This window comes from Apis cerana, linkage group LG4 (assembly GCF_029169275.1).
Source record: "Apis cerana isolate GH-2021 linkage group LG4, AcerK_1.0, whole genome shotgun sequence".
NCBI classification, from domain to species: domain Eukaryota; kingdom Metazoa; phylum Arthropoda; class Insecta; order Hymenoptera; family Apidae; genus Apis; species Apis cerana.
In genome coordinates, this window is record NC_083855.1 from 7,406,214 (window position 1) to 7,426,097 (window position 19,884).

General features: G+C 37.4%; 1 protein-coding gene across 3 annotated transcripts in view; it reads left to right on the forward strand.

The window, feature by feature from the left end:
- LOC107995622 (mediator of RNA polymerase II transcription subunit 12) overlaps positions 1-19,884 on the forward strand; it is a 464,763-nt gene that overhangs the window by 359,090 nt on the left and 85,789 nt on the right. For 2 of the 3 annotated variants that reach the window (XM_062073896.1, XM_062073897.1), the window contains one exon: positions 3,004-3,048. The exons of the other annotated variant lie outside the window; for it this stretch is intronic. In XM_062073896.1, the coding sequence (XP_061929880.1) occupies positions 3,004-3,048 (45 nt within the window). The remainder of the gene's footprint in view (positions 1-3,003; positions 3,049-19,884) is intronic. 3 annotated transcript variants of the gene reach the window in all.

Below are 19,884 nucleotides of genomic sequence, written 5' to 3' on the forward strand. Positions count from 1 at the left end.
TTCTGAAAATCGTGTGTTTGATTCGATATTAATTAAAAGTTAATAAAGGGAAGGAGAAGAGAGGATAGAGAAATTTTAAAAAAGGAGTAAATAAGATCGAGCGAGTAACGGATGAACGATACATGAAAGAAAATTCGATGGATGAAGTGAAAGTTTCTCGTTCGACTCGGGTCGCGATTACGAATAAAAGACGATTGATAAAAACACGGCCCCGATTAACTTAGAAACGGAGGAATCGCGTCAATAAGAATCCTACTCGGATTTAGCGTTAATTTAGCACGAATCGTAATGAGTCTTTTGTATGAGCAAACAATTTGCAACACGATCCCCCCTCCTCTATTTTTTATTCAATCCGTGTATCGCGCTCCAATTTTTCCTCTTTTATCTTTGTTACTAATTAACGAACGTCCCTTTCAACGAATATCCCGCCGTTTCGAGTCACAAAACGGTATTTTGTGAACGAAACGGTTCCATCCCTTTTTCGATAAATGATAAATACGACGAGGGTAATTGAAGACCGAATAATCGATATTGTTCGAATGAATTGGTCCCTTTAATCTGTGAATTGTATTTTCACAATTCCAAGGATTTTATTTTATGATTTTGTTATTTCTTTTTTTTGTTAGAAAGCAATTAATTCTTACTAATTGATACGTAACGTGATATAAATACAAAAGTTAATAATTTCTTTCTCTTTTTCTTTTTATCTTTTTAATTTAATTCGTATAAATCCATTAAAAAAAGATTCCAAAAGGAAACGAAAGTTACACAATCAGATAAAAAATTGGATAGTTAAATATTGATAATTAAACATCCTAAATTATCCTCTCTTCTTCAATACACTCTATTATGAATAAATTTTAAACGAATCAAAAAAAGGAATTTCGCAAGAGAAAAAAAGAAAGAATCTCTATGTATGCTGTCTAATAGTAATCTTTCATTTTACATTTCATACAAAATATTCTAACAAAATAATAATTATCTCTCAGGAATTTTCAAGAGATCTCGAATATACTTGTTATTCTTATCATCAGACACACTTCGATGACAATCAACAATTTATATTTTTTTCCATCTCGACAAATCTTTCTTTTCTTTTCTTATAAATAAATTCAAGAGAACATGCACTCACACGTTCGATGACGCTCATCAACCGTCCAAGATCCAAGATGCAATGCCTCCAACAGTTATATCTCTTTATATCTTCGCTCGACTCGATTCTTTTTCTTACGAACAAATTTAGAGAGGTCGAACACGCTTATAATCTTTCACTCGAGCTGGAAGAATTTGTATCTATCCTCTAATTCGGTATCGGGTCTGTGCCCGACCCAACCGCGGTGGACAGCGTTAATTTGTCGCCATTCAACACGCGACAATTCGCTCTCTTAACAAAGCTGGTTGCTTCGTTGTGATGTAAATTACCGGTGAAGGAAAATGAGAGTTTCGCAATGCGAGAACTTTTTCATTCCCTCTTCTCTGCCGAGGTTCGTTGAGAAACGAGAGGCGAAAGTTTGAACGGGGAGGGGAGGGAGGCGAGGGGGGGAGGGGAGATGGATAAAAAAAAGAAAGGAAAGGAACGATAGAGGAAACGAACTCGCACTTAGACAATTTGAGGACGGCTTGCATAGATTTTTATGCAAGCGGCGCGTGGAATTAAGTAAACATCCGTAGCAACGGGTCCCTCGTCGCAATTTTATTGCCTCGGCCAGTTAATCTACCGTTTTTAGCTTTATTCAACAAGCGTTTTTCCTTTTTTTCCGTTTCGTTAGCCGCTACGCGGTAATTCGTCATGCGGATTTTTATCGAATTTTTTCCCCTCCCTCCTCCTCCCTCGAATGAAAAATTAATTCGTTCTTGTGAAAATTCTGAAATATTGAAAAATTCATGGGTTCTAAAAAAAAAAAAAAAAAGAAAAGAAAAAAAAAGAGCAATATTTTTGTTGTTTGTAATATTCGCTTTAACACTCACCTCTTCGTCGAAGCCGATCTTTTTTTTTTCATGTATTTTCACACGTAACTTGACAGATTGGCACACAAATTGCAAATTGGAAAAACTAATCGAGAGAAAAAAAAATTTTTGATTCCTAAAAGAGCGTGTAACGTTGGAGCGAATTAAAAATAATCCTGATCCCAAGATTACATTTTATAGAATTTGAAAATCGTTAATATTCTTTGCAAACGGGATGATTAGTTTTTACTTTCACTATCCTCTTCCTTTTTAAAATTTTCTTATTGCTCATTTTAGGAATAATTACATACACACCTCTGTTTCTTCCTTTGACTCAACACCACGTGAACAAGTCATCGTCACCGTTGATAAATTAACATTGTGTAGGCGCGTAGTTGTAAATCTGTTGCATACGATTACTCGCGACGATTCGTGGGCCAATAAATTTCTCGCGACTCGGCTGTGATCAGATCATCCAACACGTGGAGCGATGAACTCTTGTATACAGCTACGCGTGCAGATCAACCGTGAAAAATTGATACACGATTGACGAGCGTTGAGACGTGAGTTTTGTACGTTCTTCCCGCGAAAATTCGACGAATGGAAAGTGGAAGGAAGCGGTGGAAGGGGGAAGAGTATCAATTTCCTGCATCGATCGCATCCTCGAGAATTTCCTCCGGACTTCCGCGATTTCCCTGGGAAATTAACCGTGAAATTCGATTCATATTCGCCAACTTTTTGTCCGATTTCATCCACGATTTGACGCATCGTCTTGGATCCCGTCTGTATCCAAATTTCTATCTTTGTGGTTAGTTTAAATTATGATCGGCTTGGAGGAATAATACACGTTGCGATTAAATTTAACTTTTAATGCTGTACGAGAATAATCTTGCGTTAATTATTGAACATCCTCTTTGATCCGATGAATACTGATTTCGCTAGTTATTCATATCCTAATTTCGATAATAGGCTTTGCGAATTTACTATTTCAACGCATACCGCTTGCCAACAACGATATATCGTTACATCAACTAACTATATTGTTTTCTGTTTCAGGTAAGCATCAAGTTTTATTGGAAAACGACAGAACCGAATTCATCCGTAAGTAAATTTAACAAGATTAGAAGGAAAAAGAGATACATATTTAAAATAGATTAAACTTTTGATAATAACGATTTACATCAAACTCTTGATATAATATCTTCACTGGGATGCGTTAAATTATTATACTTCTATATATCACGTTGAATTTCATATTTTCGTTTATATCCACCAATCATAGGAAAAAGAATCCCAGTTTCTTCTCTTTTTTCCCCCGGTATTTCTTTTTCCTTCCTCATCCGCGATGTCACATTTCTCCGCGTATCTTCTTTCTTATTTTTCGGTGCTTCGATCCCCGTGCACTGTCCACGAACGCGAGAGGGAAACGCATCCATGGAAACGTGACCGAACGCGAAATAAAGGCGTCCCGCGAAAAAATTGCGATTTCCAGGGAGCGACGTCGCCTTGTATCACGGAAACGGACCGTTCTCTTTTCGAAACCGACGTTCCAACCCCCTGTCGCCGGAATTTCTGAATCCGATGCCCGCGATAATGGTCGGGGCAAAAACGCCGACACCGTCCTGTCGTCGGCGAAAAAGCGAGCGGAAACGTGAACTTTATTTATTCTATTCAGTTTCCACGTGCGCGTCCATCCAAAGGATGGCCGAGTTTTATATCGTTGGACAAGGAAGATTTTTTTTTTCTTTTGAGTGGAAGAAAGAATTGATGGAAGGGTGGAAAAAGCTTGCGAAAAAGTTTTGGAAATGGATTGATATTGAATTTTTAATCGCGACGCTGTTGATAAAACGACCAGACACGAGGGAGTAGTATTTTTTAATCAATTTATTATATATTTTCGTGGTTAATATTCCATTGATAAGGAATTGTTTGAGGAATATTGCATACTTTTTGAATAGTTAGATAATTGAATAAAAGTTTTTAAATTGTTTTATTTTGATGCTCGAAATTACAATATTGCAATATTGAACGATGTAGAGAATTTCGATCGAGAATTAACGAGGAGGAAATTTGGTGATTGAAAATTGGTGATTGAAAATACGTGCGTCAAATAAAGAAGAAAATTATTGATTATAGTAATTATAATCAGCGAATCGAAAGATTTTTTTAATGTATAATAGCCCGGTATTTATGTATTTTCCAAGAAGAAATTTAAGCCATCAGATTCACGGATGGCGGCGTGTTTCGGTGTACAAGTTTCGTCGCGAAGTTGTTAATTCGCGTAATTAATTTCTTGGGGATTAACGGACCAGCCAGGAACTTGGCGTGATTCGAAACTCGTGATTCGGATCGTAAATCTAATTAATAGCTAGTTAACTATGACTGGGACGTTAAAGGGTCGGCAGCCCGAGACGGGGAACTTTTGGGGAAGATAAAGGGGATAATTGTTAAGATAGCGAGATTTTGCTTTCAAGATATTTGTCGATTGAGAAAATGCTCTAAAAGAATCTCTATGCAACGATCTAATTATCGAAAATTGTTACCTGCTGTTATCTTTGTCCCATTTTCTAAAAAGAAATATATATATATTTTAAAACCGAAGATAATCTTCTATTTCAATGATTTAATTACAGTTTTGAAAAATAATTTCTTCAAAAGAAAAGAATGTAAAATAGGGGGAAAATATCGTTTATTCAAATTTTATTTATCGGTAAAAATATCAAAGTTAAATTTATAAATCTTGTCGAAATATTATTTTCCAAACGTTGTTTTCATATAATATTTCTAAATTGATTTGTTAACGTTGATAAATTTCTTTGCCCAGAAGCGAGAACGATAAATTAATCGTTTATACATAGAGATTGGATACGAGATGGCCGATAGTTGGAATCCAATCAAAGATAAACCGGCAGAACTATTCGAAATGGGCGTAGAATTAATATCGGTCGAATCCGTTGTGAATCGAATGCCGTTTGAATATTCGGGATAATTTTGATCGGTCCGAATTCGTGATTATCTTTCAAGTGGCTTTGTCCCGAGAGTAGTAATGATGGAAGATATTTGAAGATTGCGCCATTGGCTGAAACAGCTGTGCCATTTTCCCGATAACTATCAAAGAATGTCCTCGAATCGATGAATCTTCTCTGACCATCTTCTCTATCTAAAACTATTCTAACGTTATATGTATGTGTGTGTGTGTGTGTGTGTGTGTAATGAAAATAATTAAAGTAGAACTAGATGTCTACCTTCTATTCCATTTGTTACGTGATTTCCTCTGAATTAATTACCATTCGTTTAATTTTGCGAAATTTTAATATAAAAAAAATTAATTCGCTAGAAATAAATATCTCCGCGTAGGAAAATGAAATTTTTTCTTCCTAGAACATTGACATTCCATACGCAATTTTCCAGCTTTATCATATTTATTTTTTATCGCTGAAAATATTATTATATAATTGTTGCGTATTTATTTATTTTTATTCATATATCGATATACACAAATAGAAACTAATTTCCTTCAAAATTAATAGACTTTGATTTTGCATTTACATCACATTGAAAGAAATCGTGTCTGAGAAAAATTCAATTACCTCAAGTACGTCTCTCTCTCTCTCTCTCTCTTTTTCTTTTTCATCAGCGAGTGTAGCTGAATGAGTTTCAAAGAGCAAATTTGTATTATTAACGCGTGTTCTTTGTGTCGATGCAAGAACGTGCGAGAATTCCAGCTGTTTTAAATATTCTCGCACAACTTCTTCGCGGTCGAGGTATGCTCTCGAGTGTGCACGAGCGTCGAAATGGAATTTCCAGCACGTCCGCGTTACGTTCGAATGATAAAACATTCCCCACTCTTTTATAATTCTCGTCCCCGACAATGTTACGTCTACGACGTAGCACGTTACACGCGCCATTTAATATTCATTAAATATCGGCCAATATCGACAGTGTTCACGGGGAACAAGTTCGAAGCGAGAGAAATAATTATCGTTGGTCGAAAATTATTTGAATTGGGCGAAATCTATCTCGAAGATTGATTATTTTCAAATATTCCGTCTAATTTAATGTCCCCAGGATGGATAATGGAATCGTAATAAATTTTCTGTAATAAATATATGGATGGAAACGATAGAAAATTGAAGAGAACAAAGGATAAAAGTAGATTTGCATTTGCACTTGAATAAAGATAATTCTAGAATAATTTAAACAACTTGAAAATTTTAATTGCAAAGAAACAGTTGAACGAGCGAGAAGAAAAATCGAAATTTTTTTCCAACGACGACAATTCGATCTCCTCCGATCCTTCGAAACAACCGATCTCTCCAAAAATAGAGAAAGATAAGAAGGGATAAGAGGAGAAGGAAGGAATCCTTTTAAGTACTTTTTCGAAAAAATAAAATGGCGAGGAATGCAGAAAAAATATATACAAAAATATATTCGTTGAATATATATATTTCTTTCGTTCGGTAACGAGTATCAAACACAGGAAGTTGCAATTAGGCGGCCGCGTCGAAGATTGTTTACACCGTGCCATTATTCATTCCTGCGTCTCGTCGAGAAATTCAACGAAGCGCCCTCCGTGTCCGCCCGCCCTCCACTCCACAGCGCAAAACGTTCATTGCATCGGTCGTTTCAACGCACGCGAAAACGGCACAATGAAACCGTAAACATCGCGCCAACAATTTCGCGTGGGCTTTATTAAAAGTTCACAAAACCCCGTATCTCTTTCCTCTCGTTCCTCCTCTTTCATCGTATTTCCATCAGTTCGTTTTATCTCTCCGTAATTTTTTTCTTTTTTTTTTTAGTGCCATTTCTCTTCTCTGCTTTTTGGATTTTGTGACGTGTATATATATATAGAAATGTATCACAAATGGCAAAAAAATATTTCGATTAGTAAAGAAGGTTTATAAAAATACGCGTCTTATTTCATCTTGTCGATGAGCGAAGGACTCTCGAAATGATTTAAGTGATTCGATGAATTTAAATTTTCTGTAATAGAATAATTAATATACGCATATACAATAATTATGTCATAAAGTCGCGAATGATTGACGGTTGAAGTTTAACGAAAATCGTTTTTGAATCGTTTAATATAATATGAATTAATTTTTATATTTTGTAAAGCTATTTTACAAAGAACATCGAAAAAGAAAAAGAGTATTTATATGAATATATTCGTGTGTTTCATTTATTAGAAACACTTTGTACGACTACTCGTATATCTAGCTTGTTTAACGTCCAGCTTGGCACATGACGAGACGAAACGATTCTCTTTGTTTTAATTTGCCAGGAATCGGATTTTACGGGCTGACGTGGATAGAAACGAGAAGGAATAGAATACCTTTTCTCTTCTAGAGATATAACGAACTCGTAAATAGAGAGATGGATATTCGAGCATGATATTAAAAATGGAGATATTGAAAGATATGAATATTCATTTCTGCTCGTTAACATTAGACCGTTAATTGGCGATGTTTTATTAAGTTAAATTATAAAGATGGCGCTGTTTCTTCCCTTGATTATTCAAAAGTTAAATTTTTTAGTTTTAGTAGAGTGAAATTATCAAATCAAATTTTTCGAAGAATATTCAATTACGATATAAAGATGTAAACTCGGTTCGATTTCAATTTGTCAAATTGACCGAATGATTAATTTTCAAATGATTCATTTTCAAAGTACAGAAGACATGGTATAGATTATCACGAATTTGAATTATTAATCTTTTTCGTCGAACGACGCTCCTCGAGCAGATCGATTACAACGAGGCAAAAGTGTGGACCGACTCGTTTCATTAAACTGAAAGCAATGGGTTGATTCGCGCCATCCATGGAGGACCAATTAAAAGAAACGAATCGCGTAGACAGAGTGATAGCGTTTCATTTTTCAACGAGTCGAAAGTATTTCAATTTTCTAAATCTTGTCATCTCTCGATAGAACTAGAAAGGAAAACACTCCAATATTTTCAATAAAATAATTTCTCAATGGATCAAGTTTCAAGAATCAACCACAATCCAAGTCTCAATATTCTTCCCAATCGAAAGTTTCATTAAATTTCTTCTTGGATTAATTACTAAGAGTCTGAATAGATCTCGTTAGAAGGTAATTTTCGATAATTCCAATGGAATTTCCTATCAAATCGAATTTGCTATACAGAATTCGCCGCAAATTAATTTTCAAGAATTCCAAGGGAATCTCCTTGCTTAAATCAATCTCCAAGAAGTTTAACGAACTTTATCAGAAACCAATCTCGAACCCCTCCTCCAACATTTCCAAGCTTTACAAATTGACAAAAATTCCAACGTACTTCTCGTCTCGAAAATGGCAGCCAAGAATTTCATTTCTAACTTAACGCCTCTGTGTCTCCAAAAATTCCAATTACAATCTTCACACTCAAGAGCTAATTCCTCGATACATCATTTGGAAGTATCGTTTAGAAAACGAGTTTTGAGAATTCCGTGGACATCGACGACTCTAAAGGACGACTCGTGTATCAAGGCAAGTAAGTCCACGCCGAGCACATTGCTTTATTTATAATGGAGACTGTTTCGCGTTTTTCCAGGAAACTTCAACGGGATCAATTTCCTCGGGGGGAAGAAAAACAGGCGGAATGGATGAAGATAGGTCGGGATCGCGACCAATCCTCGTCCAGGAGAGGGCATTACGTAAATTCATAAATTTTATTCTCGACAGAAACGTTGAAAGAAGCGTTGAAAGTCCGCGAAGGAAATTATAGGATATCTTGGAGCGGGGCGAAATTTCAGCTCGATCTGTCAATTTTCATCCCCGATTTGTTTCATTCTTTTTTAGCTACACTTGTGTTTATTTTTACTATCTTAACATTGAATGTATTATACGAACGGAGTTAGAAATGTAATAGGAAGTTTAACAGCTCGGGTTACTCGTGGCGTATTCTATAATTTTAATAAATACAAAGAAAAGAAATTGTCTAAGAGGTTTATTTTATATAAGATATTATAGGATTAATGGATAAAATTCGTTTGTAATTCGTCGTTTTTTTTTCTTTTTTTTTTTTTTTTTTTTGATAATGACAAAGGATTTTTAAAATCATTTTTTCTTTTTTAAAGAATTCTGGAAGAGGATTTTGCATACTTTTGTTTTGGACAGGATCGCTGAATGGCTTTAATTTGATGATATCCCACAAGACTTCAAAACGCCATTGAAATATATTCCTTCGATATTTAAATTATCATATATCTTGAATAAATTCAAGAAAAAATAAAAAGATTCACGAAGGTATTCTTCTTCTAAATCCTCGTCAAGATGATTCCGTCCAGGACGAGGAGAACGATTTTCCTCGGAGAGAAGAAGGGCCGTGTCCACGGTTTTCTTCGCGAGAGAGCACAACCGCTCGAAAAACTTCCTCCCTCCTCTCCTGGAACTTTGAAACAGCGATGGAAATCGAACGCTTTCAAGCCCGCGAACGCTTTGAGGGGGCGGTACATCTGTTCTTTGTTCCTTTGAATATTTCACAAGTTTTCCACTACTCCTCGTGGCGACAGAATCTCGTGACACGAGATGCTCGTTTGGCGTCAAAAGAGCGAAGGGAAATAATCCTTGACCCGTCACCGGCCTTTCTTTGATTTTATCCTCGCAATTGCGGCTCGTTAGTCGAAGAAAAGAAAGATGGCTCGAGATACCACTCGACCAGGAATCGGGATGGCGGTGAGCGTGGCGGAGAAGGAAAATTGTTGCTTACGTTTGAGAAGGCTTGGTACTAATTACTCTAGAAGATAATGAGACGGCTGATCTTGATGTTTCTTTTGAAACGTTCGATTCGATGATTTTTATATTCTTAGTTTATATTCAGATGACACTTTTCATGTTGAAATCAAATTATTTAATATTCGTAATCGAAAGTATAGGGAAGGATAATTGGAATGATGAATAGATCAAATTATATAATGCGATAGAATTTCTTTGATCATTGTTTACAAATGATAATTGAAATTTATAACGAAATATTGGACGATTATTGATGTATTGATATATAATCTTCAATTAGGAAGTTAATATTCAATTACTTGGAATTGAAGATTTTATCACGATGAAATTTTATTATTATTATGGATTTTTCAGAGAGTAGAAGGCAGGCCTGTTTATTTATAACGCAATTTCGATCGTTCTTTTTTCTAATTTTTTTGCCTTATAAAATTCCACGATAGCATAGGCTTATTGAGATTTATAAAAATTGAAGTACCGAAAGTTACGTCAGAACGAAAGGAGGACAAACGAACGAGAGAGCGGAATTAACCGCAGAACTTTTCAAGATGCTTTCAACAAGGAAGAAGTTAAGCTGATGAAAAATGGGGAAAAAATTTTAGATATAATTGCGTTTCGTTAACTACTACTGTAATTTCACGGAACGAACGTGCATGGATAATTTATGCAAAACCAATAACATTCCAATAAAGATTCGACGTGAGGAGCAATTAAAATTTGAAATATAAAATACTCGAAGCTCTAAAAAGATAAGGAAAATAAGATTGAGGGAAAATATATCACTTGTGGAAGAATTTTAATTTGATGACAAAAACTTGAATTGTTTTCATGCAAATACGTATTTTTCATATTTCACGTAAGCATAAGACTATTCTAAAAATTTACTTTAAACCATCGCATGATTCATCTTAAAACACGTCTCAGTATTTGCATTATTTTTAAATAATAATTCATGAATTCCATTACTCATGAATTTTCCAATATTATATTGCCTCTTATTATTTTTCTTGTTGCAAATTCGATGCACTCACGTACCATCTACTTAAGTGAGTCCTTATGGACACCTTCGGTCAAACGAAGCGCACTCTGGATAATCTACCCTCCATTATATCCCTTCACGGTTGATAATAACAAATGGAGCGACGAGGAAGGAAGTCGAGGGATTAACTGGAACGTCTCGCATCAACGAGGCGAGAGAGGAATCGCGTGGCAATCCGGTCGTTGGGTTGCTTGCATCGTTTAAGAAAATCTCGTCGAATTATAGGCTGCTAGTTATAAACGTGATACAGAGTTCGAGTTCTAATTCTTGCCCTTCTACCCTCGTTATACAGCTAATGTCTATCCCCCTAAATGGATTAACTCTCGCCTTGTCGCGAGCTAAACGACGATATAATAGCCGACGAATCTCTTATCGGTTCAACCGATCCGCAAAGGTGCGTAATTAAACGCGTTAATTAAAATGAATTCGATTCTTTTCTTCAGATCGCTGTAGAGGGAAATTTTCTGTTGAATCTTGTCCATTGTTTGCACATTTGATTGTAGCGAATGTATACAGAAGAAGGTGTTTTCTCGAGATTACGAATATAAAATTTTGAACGCGGTTAAAAGAAATATTTGTCTTAGTTTTCGAATGTTATAACATTCTTTTGAATTTTATACATAAAAATCCGCACTTGCTAACGATTGTTAATAAGGCTTTGGTAACCGAGAACCATGATTTTTGCTCCAGGATGATTCAGTGGCTCGGAAAGATATCGGGATCGATCAAGCAAGAGAAAGTTTGGACAATGGAAGAAATATATTGGTATATTAAAGAACATCTGCCAGGGAGAATAGTGATAAAACGTAGTCTTCGATTAAAATTCGATAAAATTGATCGGTTCTCTCCAACTGTTCGAAAATTTTTCGTAGAACAATTAATTCTAATAGGAAACAATTACAATTCCCTGTTAATTTAACATTTAACAAAATTCAATTCTCGATCAAAAAGTAAATATTTCGATATACGTACATCTCATATCCTGGAACCACCTCGTATCAAGGTCGTATACAAATATCAATTTCTAATTCAATCGAAACTGAATATCATCGAAATCTAAACACACCTAACAACAAGCAAACTATACCATCAAGATACCGTTTCAAACGAGCTCGACTCGCTCCACCGAGCAGTCAAACAGTGTTAAACTTCCACCGTTCGCAACAAAAGCAACGTAATTGAATTCCAGCCGAAACGAACGTTAACCGAATAAACGGAAACTTTTAAAGCGCGTGCGTGCACCGGAGGGAAACAGACGAAACTCGACGAAGCGATCTCGAGGAAACTTGGCTCGAGGGAGGAGTCGGATCGCGTCGTTTCAACGTCTCCGGAAACGCGATCCGTCATCACGAATTTCTCGATGGGTTCTCGAGGATATTTTCACGCGTCGAGCCGCGAGAAATTCATCGCGACACTCGAGTTCGAGTTCCTCGACCAGAAAATTCGAAACACTGGTATGAGAAGTATAAGAATCGGGGCGAATCGATAGGGGTGGATCGTGACGGATCTAAAAAGGAAGAATCATGAAAAAATTCTCTGTGGTACGATTCTCTATGATCGAAAGGAATGAAAATGAAATGAAATTTATGATCGATATTTGTAGATATGTCTGAAGAAGAGATTGGCAAATCGATGTATTTGCAATGTTTGTATTATTATTTTGAAGGTAAATATCAATGGAATATTTCTATTTTGTATCATTGCATCTTTGATATCAGTAGACTGCGAACATATATGCGAATATGTATTTTTCATATGCTTTATACGCTTTTCATGAATATTATAAATATTATCCGATATAGAGGTAGCAATATTTATGTATCGCATCTCACATTTCTGATTCTTCGATTCTTTTCGATTTCTTTTTAAACTAAATATTCAAAGATTCAATGCTATTTATTATAATAATTTCTGACATTATCATGACGATATCGATGCTGATATCGATTCCATTTCTTTCTCTTTTAATTACGAACTTAATTATGAATTAATAAGTATATTATAATAAGTAAACTGTTCGAAATTCAGGAGAAAATATTATATACGTATCGCACGCATGGCGCGAATCGAGGGAAAATGGTGAGACAAAGATGATGGATACAACGAGATTGGATAGAACTCGTGTTTTGGAAAGAAGGAGAGCGAGTTTCACGGGATTTTTCTCGGTTTCTTTCTTCTCGTGGTGGCCGCGAGTGGGTGATTTACAGACCGTTCCGAATCCTCGATGACAGCGGAAATTTAAGGTACGAGGAGTCGTCGGTGGAGCTGGAGGATCGGGCGATTTGTTTGGTAAAAAAGAGCGCGAAAACGGAGCTCGATCGAAGGTTTTCATAGCTCGATAGCGAACAATTTTTGTTCCCGATCTCTTTTTTACACTTTTTCCTCGTTTTTCTTTGGTTATCGAAAGATTTTCCAATGATTTCTCCCAATGCTTCATTTCATCCCCCTCTCCTCTCCCTCCCGGAATGGAATTTTTCTTTTCGACGAGTTTTGAAAAGTTTTCTCAATATTATTCGAAAATATTCTTTTTTTTTTCGAAATCGATTAATCGATCCTGCAAAGTTACTTTTACGCAATGTTATCGACATTTTTTTTCTAGGAATGATATTATCTCGTTGCAATACTTGTCGGGGAAATTAAAAAAAATATTTTTGCAGCAACAAATTCTAGAAAAGTTTCAGCTGAAAAAGCTGAACTCCTGATCCCGTTTACCTCCCACCTCTGCTTTTCTTTAATCTGATTTCGCGAGGCGAGTGGTTACCCTGTTTACTTCCGGTTAATTTAAAAAGTATACCCCGAAAGTTTGTGGACTTTCGTTTAATTCTTCAAATGTTTGGCTTTCTAGTTAGCACCTACGTGCTATCTAGCGTGATGAAACGTGTCGTGCGATCGCCAAAGCGTCGTCGAACAATCGATGTTTGACTAGAAATATTACAAGACAATAAAGAAAGACGATTCTTAAATTCTTCTTAGATTACATTTTTCTCCCCAATTTACTACATCGCATTACATATTTATCATAAATTCAGAACGAATTCTGTAACGAATACATCAACTTTTCTACATCAATTTCTATATTTCCAATTCTTTGAAAAATTTTACCCAAAATTTTTTAATCGCACCACTCAAAACCAATTCCATTTCCGAATAAGTCGAATACCAAATTTTACTTTATCGTTCAAAATTCAAAAATTTCCAAGGAATCGTGCGATTTCTCTGAAACACGCACCACTACTAGATCTACTCTCAGAGACTGCCCGCTTCGCCGCGGTATATTACAGTCTCGGTTTATTACTGGCGCGATATAATTCAAAGCGCAGCTTAAATTTAATTCTCAAAATTGAATCCCTCGACTACTTTAAGGGGCCTGCGCTCCGCGGTGCCCCCTCCTTCCCCTCTCTGTTTTACCTTCGGGCCGGGTAAAGGCGAAAGCTCGACGTACGGCGTTGTAAATCTCGTGCCGAGGGTGGAACAGCTCGGGACAAAGTCGTCGGGAAATTAGCGCGGCCTCGGGAGCTTTTGCGCGAACGAGACGGCGGAATGGATGCTGTTCAGACTCGTGAAACGGGGAAGGGGATCCTGGCGAAAGATATTTATCGGGCGGAACCGGTACCCTCCCCCTCTTTCGAGTTGTATCGGTGGAAATGCTCGTGGCAATGGTGTGTAATAAGCAGAGTGAAATCGTTGGTTTGGTGTATGAAGCGCGGAGTGTATAAGTTCAAGTTCGAGTTCCCACCGTTTTGTTCTCTTCGAGGAGAAGGGACGATTTTTTTTTTAAATTCCGCGTGGATCGTGATGTTGCGATGGATCGAATATCGATAGAATAATTTTAATGTAAAGGTAGAATATTATTCTAGAGCTAAATTTTTAAATATTTTATTTATCGAAAATTGTTACGAATTCATTGAGAAAATGTATAAGGATGATGAATTATAATATAATTGAATGTTGTTTATTATTCGTCAGACGTATCTATCTTTCATCGTATTAATAATAAAGAGAATGAATTACAATCTTCGAATTATTATATCGTTTTATAAAAGGTTATTTAATTTTCGTATCGTTTCCAGATTTCGTGCAAACTCGTAGTAGTTGAAAAAAAAGAAAAAGAAAAACCGATATTATACAGAACGTGGAAGTAGCTCGAGACAGACGAAATTGCAGATACGGGATCAGGGGATCAAATTAATTGAAGGTTGACCAGGTTTTACAGGAGTTGACGCAGGAGGTGACTTAAAATCCGTGAACGTTACCGCGGGGAAAATTTGTTCGTTGGCGATGTCCTTTCTCTGGACAGCTGCCAATCCATCCCCTGTAATCATCGCGCGGTAGACAATGATAAAAATTCAGCGACAGAAACAACGAGGGCGACGAATTGAGAAAGATTGATCTCTTTTCCTTCCTTTGATACCATTTTTTTTTAATAATAACCAATCCTTTCGATTCACGAAAAGATTGAAAACAATTTCTCTCAATGGAAATGTAATAGAAATAAAGAAATTTAAACCTGGCAATGAAATTTAACGTGTATAGAAATATTTTAAATCGATTGTGCAAATCGAAGTTCAATCTTATTGGAAATTTCGCATTCCTTTTTGTCTAATTTATCTCTTATAATACGCGCATAAATCGTTTCGCTATAAAAAAAAATTCATATTTCCATTGATTCCAATTTTTTTCAAATCTAAAATTTCACGCGAAATACTCGAACCGGATAACGAATTAAAATTGGTTTGGTACGTCATCGCGTAGCTGGCGGCTAGATAATAAATAAAATATAAATCAAAGTAATGCAGTTTTCCCATACCGAGAGCTACTACTCTCTCGCGGGAGCGTTGCGCAACCGCGGTCGGCCGACTATAAAACTAAAATAAGAGGGAGGAGGATGGGGATGGCGGGCGAAATCGATGTGCAGGTGAAAAGTGGGGAACCGTACGCGAGACAAATCACCGCCCTCGTGGCGAAACTATTTTTATAGTCGGGCTGCGCTTGGCGCGAAAACGCCACCGTTTCCACGATAAAAACCGACGAATCCGTTGAGCGATTTTCCTTCCTCTTGCCCGATATCCAAAGTGGTATCGAGAACGATTCTTTTCGGATTCCAAGAGAAATTTCGAGGGAAAATTTAATACATCAATTATAAAATATAAAGTTTTGCATCTTTTGTAATCTCTTTTAAACTAGAAACCAAACTATATGAATCGGATCGAACGTGATCTCCTTTAAATTTCTTCCAATTTACGATACTTTTCACGATATATTCCAGAAAGAAAATGATTTTATCGAACGTTAATCAATAATAGTATCAATAAAGTATCATTTTATCGAAGAGGAAAAAATCTTCATGAATGAAATGTTTCCCGGACTACGCCCAATTTTCCACGACTTTCGAGGGGACAACGATTGGCGTAATCCAACGACGGAAAGGCAACCGAAGAGGAAGAAGAGAGGCAGAGATTCTCGCGTGTCCGGGGAAAAGTTTCATTTTTATTTATACTGTGTCGGTTTGGTTGTGTGAAAAAACGAAGCGGACCGGAAGTCTGGTGGTGTAGGACTGTGGATCTGTCATGGATCGTCTGGCAAATGTCAGGAACGATCTGGGTCGTTGGCTCGAATCGAATCGCGGGTAGCTTTGGCGGGTAAGCCTGTCTGGTTGTGGCATCGACAGGATCCCGTCGTCGTCGTCGTCGTCGTCGTCGTCGTTCCTGTACGTGTCCTTGAGCAGTTTCGCACCGCTGCACACAGAAGCTTCCCACCCCCTGTTCCGCGTGTAACAAGCCCAGGATTCCGTCTCCTTTGACGGCCTGTCGATAAGACAATAAACTCGATTTACCCGGATCGTATGTAAATGCGCGCAGCAAAGGGCAGTGGCCCTATGAAGTTTATGAATCGTAAAACTTTACTTTACCTATGTTGCTGCGACAGTTATACAATTATATATATCGTTAAATAAGAAGATGAATAAGATTTTAAAAGTTTGCTGCTAGAAATTCAACTTGTAAATTTTTTCGAATTCGACAATTCTTTTGTAATTCAATTATAATTATAATTATTCTTTCTCGAGTATCCGAGTATTTTCCCTTAAGGGAAAAATTCAATATCGCTTTTCAAACATTGCGAATAAATCGAATAATACTCTGTCAAAAACCAGGATCATTATTCATCGAACCAATAACGGGATAAAACTGGGTACAAACCACCCATCGAGCGAAATCTTGCCCCCAAACCATCGAGAGACGACCTGGCACGCAATGGGAAATAAAGATCCGAGAAAAATCCGTAGGGTGGAAAATCCGTTCTAAAGCTATGCCACGGAGAGTTAAAACCCTCGTCCTTCGTGGATAGACGTCCACTGGCGCGTCGTCGGATTCGTATCCTAAGCTGTCTAAGCTTGCGCGTTGAACGTCGCAATTATTCATTATCAAAGAATGGAAACACATGGTGTGCGTGTCTCGATCCCTTTCCACCATAAATTCCAGCTTCCTCGAATATTCCGGGAGAACGTTGCCATCGCGTCGGGCGTTGGAGACGGCGAGATGTAGGAGTCTCGCCCACTCTCGGATGCATAATGCAGTCCCTCGAGTCCGCCATCTGCCTCTGCCCCCACCCCGCCTCTGCACCTTTCCACCCCCGAGCACGGCCACCGCCTACCGCCACTCGCATCGTGACCAGGCTGCAAACTAACATCCCCCAGCTTACTCGCCGGTCCTTACTCTTTGTTGCACGGATCGTACCGTGCTGCAACCCTTAATGCTGTCTCGTGTCGCCTCCATAAGTCACCGGATATGGGATTGGAAAGAGTTTAAGGTTATCTTCGACGAACAGGTGAGGACCTCGTCTCGTACGAGTAATGGAGGGGTATGTATCGAGATCTGAAATAAAACTTGGAAAAAGTTTTATTTCAGAAGAAGACGTTGAAGATAATCGTGAGCATTATTCGCGAAATAATCTCAAATAATCTTCCAGTTCGCCGTTTGACGATTTTAAAAAATAATTATATTATAAACACCTGGATTGACACGTGGATTTTGCGCCTAATTTTTGACTGGCTATTAATCTCGAGGAATTTATTCGACCATCGATTCCACCGTTTTCAAATTCTAAAAACACGGTTTCGACAAACAATAGAGAACAATAGCAATACACTTGTATTATATTCAGCGAGAAGAATACCAAGAGAATCGAGCGAAACGAACATTTCACAACAAGTTTCGACGTAACGATACGTATAATTCGTATTATCTTGAAATAAAGTTCGAAAGAAAAAGAAAAAAAAATAACACGAAAACTATGGGAAACAATAACGCGCAGCTCAACCGCTCATCGTACATTCACCAAGGATAACCAAGGATCGAGGTAACACGGAGAAAAAGAATTCCTTGCATATCCTCGAAGGGATATGGAAACCGACTTCCCTCCAGATCGAGTCGAATATCTCGTTTATGCATGCATGTATACAGTTGACAATGTGATATGGTAAATCAGAAGCATCTGTTTGTTACCCCTGGGGTGCGCGATTGGTATTCGAGGCGAGGATCGCGTGATTTTTCATTCAATCGAGAAGAGGGGGTGGAAAATGGACGGGTGGAAGAGGGTCGGCCGACGACATTTAACTGATCGATGCTCCCGATTTATCTCGTGGCCCGATTTTCGACCCTGCCGCAAAACTGGGAATTCATTTCTGGACAAACCGACCCCCTCTGCCTCAACGTAGCGATCTACGAACGTCACGATTGTACGAAAGCTTCGTTTTCGAAGGATTCAATGAAAAGCTGTGGAACGAGATCGATCTCGTGAATCGAGTTTCGAGTTCACGTTCACGGAATGAATGGTAATTAGTTAGGATTTCGTTTGGACTTTATTTATTGTATCTAGACTTGGTAGTTCCTCGTGGGATTCGTCATTTTCGAAATTGTGAAATTGAGAGATTGTAGGAAGGGAAAGAAGAAGTGAAGTGCATGGTTGAAGAATTAATATTTTTACACGTTACGTTTGAATTTCGAATTTATGTAATTAGAAGTTATGTAATTAGAAGATTTTTGAAAAACGTAGAAGAGGAAATATTGGGATATCATTAAGGAGATTCGATTGAAATACAGAAATAAAAAAAAGAACAAATGATCATTGAATTCTAGAATAGAGAAGAAAGTTGATCAATTTGTAAAAATTCGAAAGGAAAAAGTGATTGATTTCTGAATTTCATCTTAGAGAAAATAAATAATTATCGAATTTCAAAAGAATACCACGAAATATCAAAAAATCCATCGAACGAACGAGCCAACCCACTCCTTTTTTCCAAGCTATCCAATTTCCAAAAGAATATCAATCCCACCCCGCGTTACAATCGCATAACTCTACCGCGATTATCCTATCGCACAGCCCCAACTCCCATCCATCCCTCTCGCTCGATCCCCGTAAACCATCCCACCTTGTATTCCCCGTTGAAAAATTTTTCATCGAAAATCTTTCGAATCGACCGAGTAAACACGGCCTCGATTAAACGCGGCCGTTCAATCCGTGCTTTTGTCCCGTTAATTCGAAGAACGAGGGAGGTAATGCGTGGCCATCGCGCGTATTGTCCGCGCGAGCGGACACTCTTGGTCGCAATAACGCGGCTGGGGATGAAAAATGACCGAAAGTCGTCGATGGCCGATGGCGTCGAAGGGCGACGATGGATAGGGAAGCGAGGGGGTTGGCTATCGATTAGCCATCGACATTGTTGGTTGTGAAAGGGGTGAAAAATAGGAGGGAAGAGGGGAGAGGCGTAATGAATCGATATAATTGAAAACCTCGGTTTTTATCTCGAAATTCTCTCGCTTTGTCATTCATCGCAAAGAGTGTTGTGTCGAACAAGCAAAGGATTTTTTTGCGGGGAAGAAGATGGCGCTCAGGCGAGATCGATCAATCGAAGAAGGGATACGATTATTTTTTCCTCTAATACAATTGGATTCTAATACAATTGGAGTGTGGAGTTGGGACGTGAACATTTTTTTAGTTATTTTCAAGTGTAAGGAAAAATATTATTTTTAATCATTTAAAATTTAATTTTTTAAAGACATATGTATTTGTTAATTATTAAATTGTAATCATGCGTGAAATCGTATACGGATTAATTTTTGATTTCAGGAATCGAAATTTTATAAAAATGACACGTGGATATTTCT